This window comes from Panthera tigris, chromosome B4 (assembly GCF_018350195.1).
Source record: "Panthera tigris isolate Pti1 chromosome B4, P.tigris_Pti1_mat1.1, whole genome shotgun sequence".
NCBI classification, from domain to species: domain Eukaryota; kingdom Metazoa; phylum Chordata; class Mammalia; order Carnivora; family Felidae; genus Panthera; species Panthera tigris.
The window spans coordinates 106,621,118-106,641,275 of NC_056666.1; the positions used below are offsets into that span (position 1 = coordinate 106,621,118).

General features: G+C 33.3%; 1 protein-coding gene across 8 annotated transcripts in view; it reads left to right on the forward strand.

Annotated features, from left to right (window-relative positions):
• The first annotated feature begins 31 nt into the window (after nucleotides 1-31).
• The window catches only part of LRRIQ1 (leucine rich repeats and IQ motif containing 1), a 207,889-nt gene continuing 187,762 nt past the window's right edge, over nucleotides 32-20,158 (forward strand). For 4 of the 8 annotated variants that reach the window (XM_015539066.2, XM_015539067.2, XM_015539068.2 and 1 more), the window contains exons 1-7: nucleotides 32-105; nucleotides 4,821-4,964; nucleotides 6,583-6,694; nucleotides 10,764-10,855; nucleotides 12,249-12,366; nucleotides 13,388-13,611; nucleotides 18,018-18,092. In XM_015539066.2, the coding sequence (XP_015394552.1) occupies nucleotides 4,821-4,964; nucleotides 6,583-6,694; nucleotides 10,764-10,855; nucleotides 12,249-12,366; nucleotides 13,388-13,611; nucleotides 18,018-18,092 (765 nt within the window). In that variant the 5' untranslated portion in view covers nucleotides 32-105. The remainder of the gene's footprint in view (nucleotides 106-4,820; nucleotides 4,965-6,582; nucleotides 6,695-10,763; nucleotides 10,856-12,248; nucleotides 12,367-13,387; nucleotides 13,612-18,017; nucleotides 18,093-20,158) is intronic. The other 4 variants (XM_015539070.2, XM_007085674.3, XM_042992826.1 and 1 more) reach the window with 3 other exon arrangements.

Consider the following 20,158-nt stretch of genomic DNA (forward strand, 5'->3'; position numbering starts at 1 on the left):
GCTGTTGTCGTGGTTACGCTTTGTTTGGAGTCTCTGCGCGCTGTCTTCCAACCCAGCCGAGGGATTTAGCCGCTGGTGGGTGAGCCGGCGCCCTTCAAAGCTGGGGTAGGTGGCGCGGGAGGCGACACAAAGCTGTGGGAGCGGGGAGCGCAAACGGAGCCGGACGCCTCTCCGCCGAGGCCAGGCTTTAGGACAAACGGTGGGGCCCGCGGGCTGAAGGGGTGGCTGCGCGAGTCTAGGCTCTCTTAGATTTTGGAGATTTCGTGGCTCACTCAAAACTTGGAGATCCACCGTAACGATCTAGGGAGATTTCTATAATTACCTTTCTTCCCCCTCCCTAAATGACACTTCCTTTCTTCCCTCCTTCCCCTCCTTTCCTTTCCTTTCCTTTTCTTTCTTTCCTTTCCTTTCCTTTCCTTTCCTTTCCTTTCCTTTCCTTTCCTTTCCTTTCCTTCATAATTTGTAGTTGCCTTTTAAAGTAGATTTCCCTCCCTTATCTTTATAGTTGAAGAACAATAGTTGAAAGTGGAGTTCCTTAAGATTTCCCATCTTTGGCAGCTTTAAGTAGTTTACTGTAGCCCATTTACAGTGGGATACATCTAAGGCTGCACTGTCCCATCCTGTCACCACCAGGTGGCCGCTGAGGGCTTGAAAGGTCTTGAATTGAATTGAGATGGACTGTAGGTGTAAAACACACAGCACATTTTGAAGAATTAGCATACAAAACAAAAATATAAACTTTTTACATTGATCTTAATAATTAATAATTTTTGTACTGACTATATGTTGAAATAATATTTTAGATATATTGGGTTAAATAAAATGTTATTAAAACGAATTTCACCTGTTTCTCTTTACTTTTTAAAAAGTTGCTACTAGACAATTTAAAATCACATATGTGCTTGGATATGTAATTGGGCAGGCCGATCTAAACGTCCAGGAGATGAGCAGAGAGGGACATATAATGGAAAAGTCTCTTACCTTTACCCTATTCTACTTCTTTTCTTTCTACATAAAGTTTCGTGTACCTGTGCATTCTGCTTTATAACTATGTTTTTTTTAAAAAAAATCTAATTTTCCATCTAACAAATATTTTGAATTGCACTTTAAGTGAGTTTGATAACAAGATAGCATTTTACACTGGTTCTGTTTTTTGTTTTGTTTTCCTTTGGAGGAGGGAGATTATGGGTAAAATTGAGTATATTAAAATGAGCTTTTAAAATTACAAAAGGAGTACCTACTCATGATTTAAAAAATCACTCAACATAAAGGTATGAAATGCAAATTGAAAGTTCCTCAAATTCTTCTAGAAAGTTTCTGTGTTTAAAAAAAAATGTGTGAATGTGTGTATAGTTACACAAAAGAGATATTACTTTACATATTTTTTGGCCATGTGCCTCTTTTCAATTATTTCTTCCTTGTTACCTTTCCACAGGAGCATAGTAAATATACATATTTTTAAAAGGACTTGTATAGTATTCCATTCTATGAATTCATCATAATCTATTTAACTGTTTTCTTAGTATTTAGGAGTTTTTAATTACATGTTTTATTGAGATAATTGTAGATTAACACCTAGTTTTAAGAAATAATGCAGAAATATCCCTTGTACACTCTGTCCAGTGTCTCCTCGTGGTAACATTTTTAAAATAAATTTTACTTTTTTTAAAACGTTTCTTTATTTATTTTGAAAGAGAGAGAGAGAAAGAAAGAGAACGAACATGTGCACAAGCAAGGGAAGGGCAGAGAGAGAGGGAGAGAGAGAATCCCAAGCAGGCTCTGTGCTGTCAGCAGAGCCTGACACGGGGCTCGAACTCAGGAAACATGAGATCATGACCTGAGCTGAAATCAAGAGTTAGACACTTAACTGATTGAGGCACGCAGATGTCCCCAGCGGTAACATTTTGTAACGATAGTCTGATATCAGAATATTAATATTGACACAGTCTGCTAATCTTACTCAGTTTTCCTCAGTTTTCCTTGTACTCATTTGTGTGTATGATATATAATTTTTATCATCTGAATATACTAACTTATCTATTACTACAATCAAGATACTGAGCAGCTCCAATGCTACAAGGATCTTTCATGTTGCCCTTTCATGACCATAGCCACCTTCCTCCAACTCCATCCACCCTTTACTCCTGGGAATCACTAATCTTTCCTCCACTTATAAAATTTTGTCATTTCAAAATGTTACATAAGTGGAATCATATAGTATGTTACCTTTTGGTTTGGGCTTTTGCTCAACGTAGTTCCCTAGAAATTCAAGGAGATTTATCAATATGGTGACGTGTAGTAAAATCTATTCCTTTTATTTCTGAGTAGTATTGAATGGTATGGATGTGCTAGAATTGGTTTAACCATTCATCTACTGAGGGACATTTTGCTTGTTTCCAGTTTGAGGCTATTATGAATAAAACCGTCGTGAACATTCATGTACAAGTTTTAGTGTGTGAAAATACATTTTTATTTCTCTGGAATAAATGCCCAATAGTATAGGCAATAAGTGAAGATCAGTCCAATTAAATCAATTGTATGTGAAAGAAAGATATGTAATATGTATAGCTATAGGACAGGCAGGCACAGGTTGTTTGTTTGATTTTTGGATGGGGGTGAACTGATTGTGTTTATGTGTAGAAGAGAGGCAAGTGGAATAAAAATGTATGGTGAGGCAATAAACAGAATAGTGGATGGAACACAGTTCAATATGTGAGAAATTGTCAGATTCAAAGCATAGTTACAAGATTATACTTTATTAGGAAGGGGTTCCTCTCCAAGTAAGATGAATATGAAAAGATTTAAGGAAAAGAAATAGGAAAATGAGGATGTTTCATTTTCTTTTTTAACTAGATCATAAACTATGAACACAGGATACTGTCTTATTTAATCAATGTATTTCTATCCCTAGTAGTGATGTTAATGTACCTTGTAGGCTCCCAAAAACTTGATTTTGAGATGAGTAAAAGAAGGAAAAGAGGAAGGAAGGAAGGAAGGAAGGAAAGAAGGAAGGAAAGAAAGAAAGAAGGAAGAAAGGAAGAAGAGTCAAGAACACAGCACTGGAAATGCCAGGGACCTGAGGAAAGAATTAAAGTTTGGAATAGTCTGGAAAACAAAATACTAGTACAGAATTTTTCAAACTTTTTTTTCGTAAACCAAGACCCACAGTAAAACAAATACACAACTACACTGCAGCTCATGTACACATGCATACATATATACCCATTTACAAGTGAAACAAAAGTTTTAAAAACTATTTTTATCTTTAACATATATAGTTAACTTATAGTTTCTTTTATGACCTACCCTAATTTTTCCTATCCTATTCCATCATTAAAACTTTATGATCAAGAGCCACTGAATTAATTTCTGGATTCACGAGTTATCATCTGAAATTTGTGTCTAGTGTAAGAAAGTGGTCCAGGTTCATTCTTCTGCATGTTGTACAGTTTTCCCAGCACCACTTGCTGAAGAGACTGTCTTTATTCCATTGGATATTCTTTCCTGCTTTGTCAAAGATTAGTTGGTCATATATTTGTGGGTCCATTTTTGGGTTCTCTATTGTGTTCCATTGATTTGAGTGTCTGTTTTTGTGGCATATCATCTGAAATTTGAAGATTGCTGGATTAAGAGATGTTAAGAAAGATTGCTGCGCAGATGAAGAGCTTGACTAAGTTTGTAGGACATGTTGTAGTGGGAAGAGTCCTGGCTTTGTATCTCTCAATTAGGGTCCTGTTTCCATTGCTTATTAGCATAATGACTATGCACAGTTAAGTAAATTCTTCAAACCTTGGTTTTCTTATTAATACAATGACTATAATGACCTTAATCCTGTTAATTTACTCTGATAACTATTAATCACACAAGTGTCTTCTAGTGCCTGGCTTGTTACAGATACTCAATACATGGAAGCTAATGCTGGTTGATGATGTGATGATTATGTGAAGATATACTGTAATGTATTGCTTGATCCATAGCCATTATAATCATTAAAGATTTAAATAAGTATTGATCTTACATACTATCCATATATCCATATGGATATGCATATATTGTCCATTATTATGACATCCATTATCCATTATGGATATCCGTATATTATCCATTATTATAACATGTTGTTGTTGTTAAAAACAGATGACTATCTATAGTAAAACTGACAACTATGAGTTAATGAGTAGAAAATAACCATATATTGCCACATGTATAGACTTGAGTTGTTCTCTTTTGAGTATTCAAATCTTCGAATATTCAAGCTGTTCAGAGGTATTTTTCCCTTAATTCTACCCATGAGGATGAATTTTACTGTGATGTTTCTTGGTTCAGGAAGCTAAGACAGTCCATTCCACATGACTTTTCCCTTACAGAATTAAGAGATTAGTATTAGAGTTGATCATTTTGTAGTCACACATTAAAAAAATAATGAATTAACGGAGAGAGAAAACAATGTTTTCTAATATATGGTACAACCATAATAAGATATGATAAAAGTTTCCTAGATGAAAACATGTTTACACAGATCATTGGTATGACACATTAAACAACCCATAGTTTTTACTCATTTTAGCTACTTCAATTCTCTTTATTTTTTTAAATTATTTATTTATTTTGAGAGACAGAGAGAGAGACAGAGAGACAGAGAGAGAGGGAGAGAGAGAATCCCAAGCAGGCTTCATGCTGTCAGCAAGAAGCCCAATGCAGGGCTCGATCCCACAACCCTGGGATCATGACCTAAGCAGAAATAGTCAGACCCTTAACTGACTGAGCCACCCAGGCACCTCTCAATTCTCCTTAAATGGTTTTGTGTTTTATTATGAAAGATGATGGAAAACAACAATGATGATGAAGCAAAGCTCGAAGAAGAAATAGAAGCTGAATTGGATAAAATCAGCATTTCTTCATTGGAAAAAGATGATGATGATAGTGATTCAAAATCAGAAAGCCAGAGTGCTGATAGTGATACAGTAAGTGTTAAATACTGGACTTTTAGGAGCCTTTTAACTGGAGTAAACTTTTCAGGAGAAATATTACTTTTCTCAGTGTGTTTTACATAGTTATATAATTTTTTAACTTATGATCCCTTTTAAACAATGTGTATTGTTCGATATTTTAATATAAAAATGAAAATAGAAATCACATATAATTTCATATGCATATGTGTGGGGTTTTTTTGCAAAATTGGGATTATATTATACATATAATTATTTATATCCTGCTTTTTTTTACTTCATCATGAGTGTCTTAATGTTATTAGATATATATGAAAAACAAAATTTATGTAAACTCTTTAGATCTATAGAAATAGTTATTTTTTTGGAAATCAAATATATCTTCTTTTCATTTGTGCATTTTCCCCAGTGTTTATATGCTTAGAAAATTTATTCACAGATTAATTCTTTTACATCAAAATCCTTAAACTAATGGGAATTTATTTTCAATTATGTTATAAAATGTAGATCTAGCTAGAAATTTTCCTGCATGTATTTAGTTAATATTATTAATATCACTTGATGAATAATTTACCTCTTCTCAATTGATCTGCCTTTTTTTATAATTAAATTTTTTAATGTTTATTTATTTTTGAGAGACAGAGAGAGACAGCATGAGCAAGAGAGGGGCAGAGAGAGGGAGACCCAGAATATGAAGCAGGCTCCAGGCTCTGAGCTTTCAGCGCAGAGCCTGACGCGGGGCTTGAAACTCTGGAGCCCTGAGATCATGACCTGAGCCGAAGTCGGTTGCTCAACCGACTGAGCCACCCAGGTGCCCCTGAACTGCTTTTTTTTTTTTTTTTTTTAAGTTTATTTATTTATTTTGAGAGAGAGAGAGAGAGAGAAAAGGAATGTGAGCAGGGGAGGGCAGAAAGGGAGGGAGAAGGAGAGAGAGAGAGAGAGAGAGAGAGAGAAAGAGAAAATGAGAATGAGTCTTAAGCAGGCTCCATGCTGTCAGCACAGAGCCCTGTGCAGGGCTCGAACTCATGAACCATGACATCATGACTTGAGCTAAAATCAAGAGTCGAATGTTTAACTGACTGAGCCACCAAGGGACCTCTCAATTGATTTGTCCTATCTTTTGTATATGTTTAGCTCTATCTAAGATTATCTATTCTTTTCCATTATTCTGTTAGTTTTGGCCTATTGTAGTTTTTTAAGTATCAAATAGGTAAAATTGCTTTAGTTGTTTTGCTCTTTGAAATCTCCACTAAGCTTTTTCTAAAAACAAAAACAAAAACAACTCATTTGTTAAATTTCAAAAAGCAGTTCTACTTTGATTTTCAATTAGGATTGAAATAACCTATATACTACTTTTGGAAAGTTAATATTTTTACATTATAATGATAATAGTAATGATATTCAAATGAGACAAACAATTCTGAAATTTTTCATTTAAATGTGAAATCCAACAGAATCATGGATGTGCTTCATAACCACTTGAAAATGAAGAGCAAATTTTAACCAATATACTTGTTTGAACTCATTCACATACTTTGCTCAAATTTTTGGTGTATCAAAACTTTTATCAAATATTTGATACATAGGTTTAATAAACAATTTAACTATTGGTTTCATGTTTTTTAAATTTGAGGATGTGGATGAGTTACCTGAGTCAGTTCTTCACTGTATTGACATCATAAAGAATAAGAGTAAAACTGTTGAAGAGCTCATTCTTCAGGACTTGGAAGATACAGAGGTTTTAAGTAAGTACAGTTGTTAACTGCTTGGCAGATAAGTTTTCTGTAAGCAGGAATGATTTATAATTTAGAAAATTATATTGTTTCAAGTTCTTATCTGTTGTTATACACATGTATGTGCATTTGTCTCTAGTATATAATATACGAGATTTTTATTTACTCCATTAATTTATTTCCCGTATTACTTTCCTTATATGTCTAATAAATAGTAGCCACCAACAGTTTGTTTTACCAGTCTTAATTAAAACCAGAGATTGTATTACGGCTGATTCTTTTTTTAAAAATGTTTTAATGTTTATTTTTTTGAGAGAGAGACAGAACACGAACGGGGGAGGGGCTGAGAGACAGGGAGACACAGAATCTGAAGCAAGCTCCAGGCTCCATGCTCTCAGTACAGAGTCTGATGTGGGACTCAAACCCATGAACCTCGAGATCATGACCTGAGCCAAAGTCTGAAGCTAAACTGACTCTGTGACAGTTGGTTCTTGAACAATGCTGGTTCAAATTGCATGGGTCATTTATGCTCAGATTTTTTACAGTATTATAAAATGGATTTTCTTTTCCTTATGATTTTCTTAATAACATTTTAATTTCTCTAGCTTACTTTGTTGTAAGAATACAGTACATTATACACATAGTATATAAAATATATGTTAATAGACTTTATGTTATTGGTAAGCTTTCTGGTCTACAGTAGGCTATTGGTAGTTATGTTTTGGGGGATCAAAAGCTATATGCAGATTTTTTACTACATGGGGGGTTGTCACTTGTAATCCCCATGTTGATCAAGGATCATCTGTACTTTGCATTAAAGAAAAGAAAATTGGTTGCAGGAATATTTTAGAAGTATCAGTTTATATATCTTTTTGGAGAAAAAAAATTTATGTCAGAAGGCTAACAAGTTTTACTTGATTCAGCTGAGCAAATTTACTTCTTGAAATTATTCTAAGAATAATAGAATGATTAAAGATTTAATTAGAATTAATCAAGGTTTAGTTTATAATGAAAAATGGCAACAGCCTAAGTGTTTAATAGGATCTTAGTGTGTGCAACTACACCCATTAAAAAAGATGGCTTAGATGATATTTAATAGCATAAAAATATTCATGATGTAGTGTTTAAAATTATTATAAAATTCAGTGTTATTTATGCAAATATTAGTGTGAGTTACAATATGGATATTCATAGATATTCATTCAACAAATATTGCTGTGTGAAATGATCTGTTTTAGCTACTAAGACTATAACACAGAACAAAATAGACAAAGGTCCTGCTTTCCTATTCTAATGTTCCAGTGTGGGGAGATAGACTATAAATAAATAAATATGTAATATTTTAATCATGATAACTTCTGTGAAGGAAAAAGTTTAAGATAGGGGATAGAGATTGGAGGTTGCCGTTTTAGATAGGGTAAGTCAGGGAAGGCCTCTCTGAGAAAGTAATACTTAAGCAATGACTGAAAGGTAAGCCACATGGACATCTCAGTGAATGAGAAGGTGAGCTACGTGGATATCTAGAGAGACGGTGTTCCAGAAAGAAGGATCTGTAAAGGCCAAAGCACAGATCATATAAGTGTCAGATCATAGAGGGCTCTTATAAATCATGGTCTGGACTGTGGATTCTACTCTCTGTATGCTAAGGTTTTTGAGTAAAGAGTGACAGTATCTGACACATTTTGAGACAATCATTCTGGTGATTATGTAGAAAAGATGCCTTGAGGTAGCAAAAGTCTCCTACAAAACTGTTGTAATAGTGTGGTTAGAAATGAGAGTGATTTGAGTAGAAATGATGAAAAATAGTCATATTCAAGAAACCATTTTTAAGGTAAAAAGAACCAAATGGATGTTTTATTGGTGGATTGGAATGAAAGGAAGAGAGGAAATTGACTCCCAAGATTTTTGTCCTGAGAACCTGTGTGCATATGTAAATACTTACTATATGTAGATACTTCAAATTTTGGCAGTGACTATCTGTAGTTGAGTTATAGGGAATTTTAATGTTTTTTTTTAAATTTATATTTCCTGACGTAAATATAATGAAAGTATATTATAAATATATTAGCAATTATATAGCCTAATTAAGAAAAAATAGAAGGAAACACAATCATAGAAAATTAGTTACATAAAAAGTTATATAATTACAGTTGTAGCAGTGGTTTAGAAAATTATGAGATCTTATGTATCATTCTAATGAAATAAGTTTGATAGTATCAAAGAATAGAATAATTTTTCAAGAAAATTCAAATTATCAAAATTGTTTGAAAAGGGTGGAAAACATGATTAAATTGATAAGCTGGCAAGAAGGTGGAAAAGGTTTCCTTCTCAAATGTCATTAGAAATTAGTATGATTTTTGGGGCACCTGTGTGGCTCAGTCGGTTAAGTGTCTGACTTTAGCTCAGGTCATGATCTCAAGACTTGTGAGTTCGAGTCCCACATTGGGCTGTGTGCTGACAGATCAGACCCTTGAGCCTGCTTCGGATACTGTGACTGCCTCTCTCTGCTCCTCCCCTGCTTGTGCTCTGTGTGTGTCTCTCTCTCAAAAATAAATAAACATTAAAAAAAATTAAAGAAATTAGTATAATTTTAAAAAAGAAAAAAGAAATCAGTATGATTTTACAACTGATTTCTTACAATCCACAAGGATAAACAAATCTGAAGATTATATTTCATTTATAAAAAGCTACATATTTCAAATATAAATCTGTACAAGCATAACACACATACAAAAGAAGCCAGAGGCTAATTTCATTTTTGAATGTAGATATTTTGTTTAGGGCTTTCATTTGTAGACAGAAGCTACTTTAGCTCCTTTAAGCAGAAAGGTTTTTGGGGTATTTGTGTGTTTGTTTTTATGCATAGAGTAGATGTTTTGGTTACTTATTGCTGCAAAACAAACTGAGTGGTTTAAAATAACAATATGTTATTATCTTTTATGGTTCTGTGGGTTGACTGAGCTTAGCTAGGCAGTTCTTGCTTAGATTTCTGTATGCATTTACAGTTAGATCTTAATTAGGAATGCAGGTAGCTGAAGTCTTTAGTCTTCACACGTAATATTTTTAGGAAAATAAAGACTTAAATATATCACAGAATCTAAATCACCCTCTGAAACCTGGCTTCAAAGAAATCTGTAGAATGTTATTTTTGCTTTCAACCTCTCACATAGGAAATCATGCTGGTAAGGCTGTGAGTAGGTGTTGAAGACAATATATGCTATCGGACAAAACTGGTGTGAAGAGGTAGTTAACCAGCAGAACAGTCATCTGTAAAAAATAGTTTACTAGTAGGAGAGGTTCCCAGGATAGAACACATTAGCTGAATAAGGACAAAAAAAACTACATCTACACAAATGGTAACAGGACAATAAAATTCAACAAAAAACACATAAAACCAGGAATGAAAGCTCACTTCATTCACATTAGTAATTATAATCTTTTAAATTAGTAATTTTATTAAAGTATTTTTAATATCTTGTGCAAGCTTATATTGCTAGTTTTTGGCAGGTAGAATTGAACTTTTGTTGATTTCTAATTAGGGCGTCATTGCAGTATAAAACAGCATTATTCTGTGTACATGGAAAATAAACTTCAGTATAAAATATGAAAGGTGATCAAAAGAGTGCTTTATAAATTTATTACTTTTATTTTGAGGACAAAGATTACAGATTTCCTCTGTTCTTTATTTTTCATTATTTTCCTATTGTTTTGTGTGACTCATCATCGAGTCACTGATAGAGGTTCCTGGATGACTCAGTCGGTTAAGCATCTAAGTCTTTTCTGCTCGGGTCATGATCTCATGGTTCTTAAGATCAAGCCCTGTGTCAGGCTCTGCACTGACAGCATGGAGCCTGCTTGGGATTCTTTCTCTCCCCCTAACTCTGCCTCTCCCACACTCATGCGCATGTGCACATACTCTCTCTCTCTCTCTCTGTCTCTCTCCCAAAACAAATAAACATTTTAAAAAAGAATATACTATGATAGAATTTGAGATTAAAGGATGACGAAAGCGTTTGAGATTTTAACATGTTTTGCCTTGTTCTCTAATATTTAAAGCTATAATATTTTTTTCTTTCTCTAGACTATAGTTATGGAGTGGTTTCTAATAATCATATGCATTTAAAGATAGAATTATCAACTGAACATAAAGAAAATCCGGAACAATTAATAAAGGTATATGATCAATATTTGACTGAAAGTACTCAATATTACAATTAGAAATTTACCTTTCCCTCTTATAAAGGATGCTAGTTCACTGATTTAAAGTTCACTGACTAAAAATTAAAAATTTAATTATTTTTACGCAAATAATTTTTAGTATTGTGCTTTTCTCTGGCATGTAATAGACAACAACTCAAAATCAACCTTTAAAAATATTAGAAATAGTGATTTGAACCATCATTACTTGGAAATTTAACTATATTGTGTGATTATTTTTTCCCTAAAATGTCCAAGGAAGAAAACAATGACTATAATAATTACCTTGCTTAGGAATGTACTGTTACAGTAGAGACTTTAAGTACCCTATGGAAAATTTAAAAATAGAACATCTTATGTTAGTTAAAAAAAAAGATAAAATAAAAACATTCTTAAAGAAATAATATGAAAGGAGAGCCTAGCATTTTTGGTTAAAACCTCTAGAAATGTATTTGAGAAAGTTTCTTCTACAGGTTCAGCATTTTGGACTCTTTTACTTCTCATTTTACCCAACTATGTCTAAGTTTACTAACTCTATTCCTGGTCCCTATGATGTTTAGTGAAATTTGAAAGTTGCATATATATATATATATATATATATATATATATATATATGTCTCTTGACTCCCCTTTTTTTGGTAACAAACTTGAAATATTAATTTTGAATTATCATACTGCTACTTCATTGAAATAGATATCCTATATCTTACCAGCTAGAATATGGTGCAGGTCTAATTATGGAAAAGTATTCATCAATATTTTGACTTTTTCATAATTTAGGTTAAAGTAGCAAATAGTTGTTTTTTAAATGTACTGAATGTATCAGCAGTTTGTATATGTGAGCAATCACCCTAATTGAGAAATATAGAAATATATTAGGAAGAAAACATTAGTAGAAACATTTGGAAATAATTTTCAAGGAATTTCTTTGTTTTCACTTGAGTATAGTTAACACACAGTATTACATTAGCTTCAGGTATACAGCGGAGTAATAAAACATCTCCACACATCATGCTGTGCTTACCACAAATGTAGCTACCGTCTGTTACCATAAATGGCTGTATACCATCGACTGCATTCCTAATGCTATACCTTTTATTCCTATGACTTATTCGTTCCACAGATTTTCAAGCAGTTTAACTGAATAGTGTGGATGAATATCAGAGAGTGCTTAGAATTCTGAAAAATAAGGAGGGCAAAATATAGTCTGTTTGCATGGGAAAAACATTTTTAGTGTGCTATAGAGTTGTATTTGAGAGAGATTCAAAGTAAATAAAGTTCTAGATATGTGTATGTAAATACTTGATACATTATTAAAGCAATTGCTTGACTCTTTCTTTAATTATTGGCATTCTTTTTAACCTCTTAGATGTTATCTGAAATAGAAAAAGAAGAATTTCTGAGGAGTAAAACCCATTGTAGCAGTCCTGATTCTATTCCAGAGCCTGGTCCTCATGATTTGCCTGTAGATGAACATGTTTTGTCAGGTGGGCTAAATGCTCAATGATAGTTTGGATAATTTTAATGTGATTTACTATAGTTATCTGAAAAACGATTAAGAGTTTTCTTTTGACATTTAGAAAAATACAATCCTGATATTTGAAAATTATTATGCTTTATTGTACTTATTTAGTTTCATATTTTCATAGTTTTTAAAAAAATTAATGTTTATTTATTTGTGAGAGAGAGAGAGAGACAGACAGAGCACAAGCAGGAGGGGCAGAGAGAGAGGGAGACACAGAATCTGAAGCAGGTTCCAGGCTCTGAGCTGTCAGCACAGAGCTTGACACAGAGCTTGAACTCATGAGCCACGAGATCATGATCTGAGCCGAAGTCAGATGCTTAACCGACCGAGCTACCAAGGTGACCCCATATTTTCATAGTTTTTTATACCTCTTAAATTAACTTGATTTAAATATATTTAAAATTTTCCATCTATATAGCTGACTGAAATAGATATACTCAGCCATGGATTTTTAAGTGTCCTTTAACTATGTTCCTTAAGTATCTTTTAAGTACAGCACACACACACATATTATGTTTTTACATTAAGTTTTGTGGTATATAGTTTAAAGCAAGTTATGTAATTTCTTAATTGACTGAAATGGAACTCCCTTATATATTACTGCAATAGAATTTTTATGTATATTTAAGAATGTGTTTTTTGCATATTGTCCCTTTTACTTTGGTAATACATTGACATTATTTCTTCATTTCAAAATTACCCTTATACTTTACATTAAATCAGTTTTGAGAGGTTAGATTTTTTTTTTTTTTCTTTTTTGAGAGAACGAGAGTGTGAGCTGGGAGTGGCAGAAAGAGGGAAGGAGAGAGAATCTTAAGCAGGCTCCATGCCCAGCACAGAGCCCAATGTGGGTCTCAATCCCACAATTCTGAGATCATGTACTGAGTTGAAATTAGGAGTTGAAATCAACTGACTGAGCTACCCAGGCACACTGAAAGGCATTATTTTGATAATAATAATAGTGTTTCTCTTCATGAATGCAGATGATACTGATATAAATTTTGGATACTGTGAAGTGGAAGAAAGATGTAGGCAGTCTTTTGAAGCTTGGCAAGGCAAACAGAAAGAACTGGAAGACCAAGAGAAAGAAACTCTTAAAGCTCAAAGGGATAGAGAACAAAAGCAATTTGAAGAAGAAGAAGAAAAGAGACATTGCTGGATGAAACAGTTTGAAGTTGAAAAGAAGAAATTAGAGAATATTCACAAGGTAAGGGTTTTTTTTTTAATTTTTGTTGTTTTTCATACTTTTTTTGAATCAGTAACTACTTATGAATAGTACTGGTGTTTTGGATTATGGCGTGGATTGAGCTATGTTCTGTGTATTTTTTTTAATAGAATTTTACTTTTTGGACCAAATGACATTAGAAAATATTTTTTTAATATTTATCTTTGAGAGAGAGGGATAGGGGGTGGGGAGAGCCTGAGTGGGGAAGGAGTACAGAGAGAGGGGAACAGAGGATCTGAAGCGGGCTCTGTGCTGACAGTAGAGAGCCCGATGTAGGGCTCGAACTCATAATCTGTGAGATTATGTCCTGAGCAGGAGTCAGACCCTAACTGACTGAGCCATCCAGGTACCGTGTTCTGTGGGTTTTAAGTACTTCTGATAGTTGAAGCAATTGACTGTAGTAATAGGATTTACTATGGACTTCTTGATTAGTTTTCACTGTAATTCATTGGAATTTCAGATGCTTCTTTGGAACTTGGGGGTCCCCTGGGTCTATGAAGTTACAAAGATTGTCCTAGAAAGGCTGATACTTAGAGCATAAACTGTTGTTTTTTCATACACTTCTTATCATGGAAGAAGGCAACATAATTTACTTGATCATGAAATGTCCTTGCTATGTGGTCTAATATATAACAATTACATGAAACATTTGGTTGAAGTGGTTCAACCATGTAGGTGATGGCCTATGCCTTGCTCCCGTATTGAGCTAATTCCTGGGCCAGAGATTTTTTGGTGTGAAGGAGTTTTATGTTGTTGTTTTTTTTTTAATTTTTTTTTTTAACGTTTATTTAGTTTTGAGAGACAGAGCACGAACAGGGAAGGGGCAGAGAAGGAGACACAGAATCCGAAGCAGGCTCCAGGCTCTGAGCTGTTAGCACAGAGCCCCATGTGGGGCTCAGACTCACAAACGCAAGATCATGGCCTGAGCTAAGTCAGACACTCAACCCACTGATCCACCCAGGAGCCCCAGGAGTTTTATGTTTTTATTTTTGTTTCCTCCTAACCCTACCCCAGGGGGTCCACAACTTCAAGTCATGGTAGTGGTGTATTGAGAAACTGGTGAATTTTTAGGACTTGACTTTATGGGCATCAGAATGCCCATGAGCTTAGAATGTGTGGGTAACAGGCAGGACTGACTTCCCTGTCTTACATTACTAAAATTGACTTACATATTACCCACAACTTAATAGTTTTGACTGTTCTGTGTAGAGAGCATTGGCATGTGGTCACTTATGCAGTTCAGGGTATTCTAGCCCTCCATGTTGAGTACATTGCATTTCCTGATTTTATAGAAAATAAATTAAAAGCAATTATATTACAGAGCCAGTTTGGTTGTGGCTTTTTCTAATAGTGAACTGTGCATCCTTAACTTTCCTTTCATTATGTTTTCCTTCCCACAGACCATTTTAATCAGTCATTTCTGAAAGTCAGAAGCTTTTTTTTTTTTTAATTCCAGGAAACGCTTTAATATAATTAAGATTTTAGAGTAATATTTGCTGTTTTGTGCTTAAATGCATCATTGTTATTGATTGTTAGTGGTGTTTTCAGATTTAGAAGACATCTGACTTTTAAATTCTCTTCAAATAAATTGACATTTTTAATTGTTTTAAAGCAAAAATATATTGACTACCTCATTGGCAAAGGATTCAGCTATATGCTTAGATGACCCAGAGAGATCTAACACTTGGGGCCCACCCTCAAAGATTCTAACTTAGTTTCTAAAAGTAATTTGTGCTTTATCATAAAATTATAGTTTGGAATATTTTAATGAATTCCTAAATGTATGCTTTGTTATGCCTTGAGGCTTAACACTTTTCCAATGACCGTTCCATCATTTTATTATGATGGATTCTAAATATGAAATTTATTTTCTTTCAGTAGTTCTTTTCTGTGTCCTTTGTTAGCTTCCTCTTGCATTCCACTTAACAACTATTGTAAATCTCTTTCTTTAAGAGTTCTACCCAACTTCTCCCTCCTCATTATTGGCAAGTAATCACATAGCATTTTTGCATCAATGGCAAACTTTATTTTCTAATCCTGTATCAGTTTGCATCTACCTTTATATTCACCCTGCTGTTTTTTCTTGCCTTTGCACCATTCTCAGTAGGAAAGGTTTCTTCTACTAAAGGTTAGCTTTCCCTGCTCTGCTCTATATCTGTCATTTTCCAATTTACCCCTGCTTTGTTAGTTTTACCCCATATGCTGAAACACCCCCAAACACCCCTATCAACTTCTTTCTTTCTTACTGTTTATACACATGTTCAATTTTCTCCCATCCTAGAAACAAAACACAAGAAAAATCATGAGATCAGCTTTGATCATATATCTCAATTTAGCTTCTCTTTAGCTCTAGCTACCAGAGTCAGGCTTATTAAAGAGTAGTTATTTTTGCTGTATTTATGTCCTTGTCTCTCATTAAATCCTAAGCCTACTAGGTGTATATCATCACCACTCTACTAAATTAAACTGCTCTTAACAAAAATAACCAATGACTTCTCTATTTCCATACTCACAGGTTCTTTTTCAGCTCTTATATTGACCTCTGTAGCGTTTTATGCCAGTAAAATTTTGATTGTTGACCATTTCTCTCTTCCTTGTCTTAAATCGGACCATGCTGCCTTGATTCTCTTCTTATGTGTTTGGCAATTCCTACTTTATATCCAGTTTAGCCTTCTCTGTCTCTGTCTCTCTCCCTGAATATGGTACGACCAAGGATTTCTTCCTTTGTCCTTTTATTTTTCTTCATATACTTTCTCTCTTGATAATCTCAGCCACAGCTACGGCTGTTCAGAAACAATGTCAACTACATAACTCTACTACAGATACTTTACACTCAGAACTTAATATGTTTAAAACTGAATTCATTGTCTTTATTTCTTAATTGTGCTTCTCCTCAGGTATTTGTTATTTTGATGAGCTACACTATCATCATAGTCCAATCTGGAATGATAAGGACCATCTTTGACTCTTCCCTCTCTTTATTATCCTCTTCCCTCTAATAGTTATATTATCCATCTTTTCATCCACACACTTAATCTACTGTTACTCCATGGTTCAGGGTGTCCTAATGTCTAGCTTGTCTAAACTCTCTAACCGATCTCTCTACTTTTGGCCTTGTATTCCACAAACCCATTCACCATAGTCCTGTCAGAAGGATTTTTTAAAAAAAATATTTATTTATTTATTTTGAGAGAGAGAGAGAGAGATTGAGAGAGAGAGAGAGAGTGAGAGCGAGGGAGAAAGTGTGCAAGCAGGATAGGGGCAGAGAGAGATTCCCAAGTAGGCTCTGCACTATCAGCACAGAGCTGGATGCAGGGCTCCATCTCAGGAACCCTGTGATCACGACCTGAGTGGAAATCAAGAGTTGACCACTTAACCGACTCCACCCTGGCACCCCTAGAATGATTTTGTTATTTCTGTGCTTAATTCCCATCATGTAAGATTATATCCAAAGAAATATTCCCATTTCCTTTATTTCCAATCATCTGGTAGTTTATGGAAATTTTATGTTTACATTGTCTTTATATTTGTTCTCACTCCTGCCACCCTATCTACAGAGGGCTCTCCTTGATTCTTACATGGACTTTTCTAATACCTACTTTATTATCTCTTTAGTGACTCTTGCTTTCTGTCTTTAACTCTAAGGTAACCTTTTAATTTTCCTAAAAGCAGAACTATAGTCATCTTCCTAGTTGAAAAACATTTAATAAATGCTTAACATGTCTGTTTAACTTCTTGAAAGCCTAGTCATTTCAACTAGTCTTCTGCATGAAGCCTTTGATGATCCTCCAGTTATAACATCTATTTCTGCTGTGATCCTTTATAGTCTTCTCTTGCGATAAATTTATTCTGCTAAATTTGAGATAATATGGGAATTTATGATAATGTTTCCATAAAGTTTTAGAGGAAAGAGATTACATTTTACTGATCTTGTTTATTCTGCAGAGCCTTAACAAAATAGATGCTAATCAAAAAAAAAAAAACATTATCCACTGAACTGAAGGGTTATGTGAGTTAAATGGGATGGTGAGGAGAGAAAAATATTATGTAATGCAAAACTCATCTTACAAACATTAATATTTGTAATTTTCGTGTTGTCCAACAGCATATCTAGTGAATACATTTTACTATGTACATAAACATACTCAAATAAGCTTTCTCAGGTTGCCAACATCTCCATGTGCTCAAAATGGGAACTTTAGGTATCATTTATGTGACACTTTAGGTTGAGATTAAAGTTGTTATACTACTACTAATAACAGAGAATCGTTGGGTAAGTTTTTATCTTTAACTATTATTTACAAATACAGGTTTGAGAACCAATTATAATAAGTATATATATTTTTTTGATATTTGAATATAATATCTCAATATTACCGTATGTTCAGCAAGAACAGGACAAGATGAATGATGAACTCCATAAAGAAGAGAAAATATGGAAAGAGAAATTTAAACAGCATGAGGTATCTATTTCTTCTTTTTAAACATCATGATAATTATTCTTCATTTGGAATATTTATTATACTTGAAATGGACATTTAAAAGTAATATTGCCTAGCTGGTATAGGATTTAATTTACTAAGACTTTAAAAAATTCATTAATCACCAGAAATTATCCTTGAAATATAATGCCCTAAAAATTAAAATAAAGTGGGTCAGTGAGTGAACATGTCTATGTAAAATTATAATTCTATAATTTTTTAAGATTTGAGGAAACATGCTATTATGAATATTTCATTATGACTGAAGATGGTTATGGAAGTTACCTCATTTCTTGAACACAATTGAATGTTAAATAATTCTTGTGAATTCAAGATCATTCTAATGATATTTATTAAGTTTAAATTTAGTTAACTCATTTTTATATAAGATTTATTTATATATATAATATAAATATAATATATATAATATAAATATAATATATATAATATAAATATAACATGTTATATAATATAAATGTAATATATGTTATATGTAATATAAATATAAAATAAATTTATATGCAATATAAATATAAAATAAATTTTATATAAAATTATGTTTTTCTATAAAACAGTTTTTAATAGAAATTTTTATATAAAATTATTTTAATTATAAACATGAAGTAGATAAACTTCTTATAATCCTGATATCCAGCTAAACCTTCTACCTTTCTTTATCTTTCAAGTATTTTCTTTATATAAACAGTAAAAAAAGTAAACTTTTTTTACTCCTGAAAAAGTAGGTTTCTACTATCCATTTAAAAAAATGTATGTATATTTGACATTTAACATTGCATAAGATTGAATGGTACAGTGTATTGATTTGATGTTATATATTATAATATGATTTTCTCTATGGTGCATATTTAAATAAAAACGTTGGTTAGGCATGTGAACAGACAGTACATATGAATGACAAGGGAAAAAAAAGACAATAGTGATTTACCTACAGGTAACCCAAATGTTGGAGTAGGAGAGCCGTTAAAATACCTATAACTATCATTCCATAGCAACATGTTAAACAGATAGATGCTAAGAAAAGAGAACTAGAATCTATAATGAAATATCAAGTATACATTACAAAGTTGAAAAGGTCAGTATGTAAATTTAAAAATTCAGGGCATAAGTTTGACAGTTTGACTCAGCAAATGAAAGCATTAGTGAAACTGAAGCAAGGTCAGCAGAAAATATCCAAATTAAAGCACAGAGAGGACAAAAAAAAATGGGAGGACAGAAGAGAGTACAAGAAATATATGATGTATAGTGAAAAGATAAAACATGTGTATACTAGTAACCTTTGAAGGATAGGAGCAGAAACAGTGGGTGAAGAGATAATAGTTGAAATAGTTTAAAAGAAAATCGATCTGAACATTCAAAGTTGATTAATGATCTGTATACAGAATCAATACAGAGAAAACCACACCTGGGAGTTTAGTAGTGTAATGATTGAAATTCAAGACAAGGGGGGAAAGTTGTAAAAGCTGCCAGAGAAAAAGGCACAATACCTAAAAGGAGCTACAGTGAACTTAACAGCTGACTTCTTAAGTGGGATAGTAGAAGAAAGTAGAAGACAGTGCTAAGTGTTAATGGTTTCTTTGATCATTAGTGTTCTTTGAATCCTGAGTTTCCCCTGATTTCTGGACTCAGTTTTCATTTTCTGGAATGCATGCCTAAATACCTGTCAAAAAGATTTTTGGATGGCAAATTTTCTTTATTTTGCACACTTGAGAATAATGTCATTTTGCTTTTACAATTGAATTATTTGTTTCATGGGATATAGAATCCAGACTTATTACCATTTGGTTTTAACAATTTAAAGATCTAACTCATGTGCGCAGTTAGATATTTTTGCCTGTGTTATCGTTGTAGATTTGACACTCCTTCTTTACATTCTTTTGAAGTTTTAGGATTTTTCACTTTTTGCATTTATTCACACAAATTTACTGATTTCTTACTGCATGCCGAGCACTTCTGAGTGTTCAGGGTACAGCAGTGGATAAAACAGAAATAACTTCTGCCTTCATGGGACTTAACGTTCCTTAGGGTTC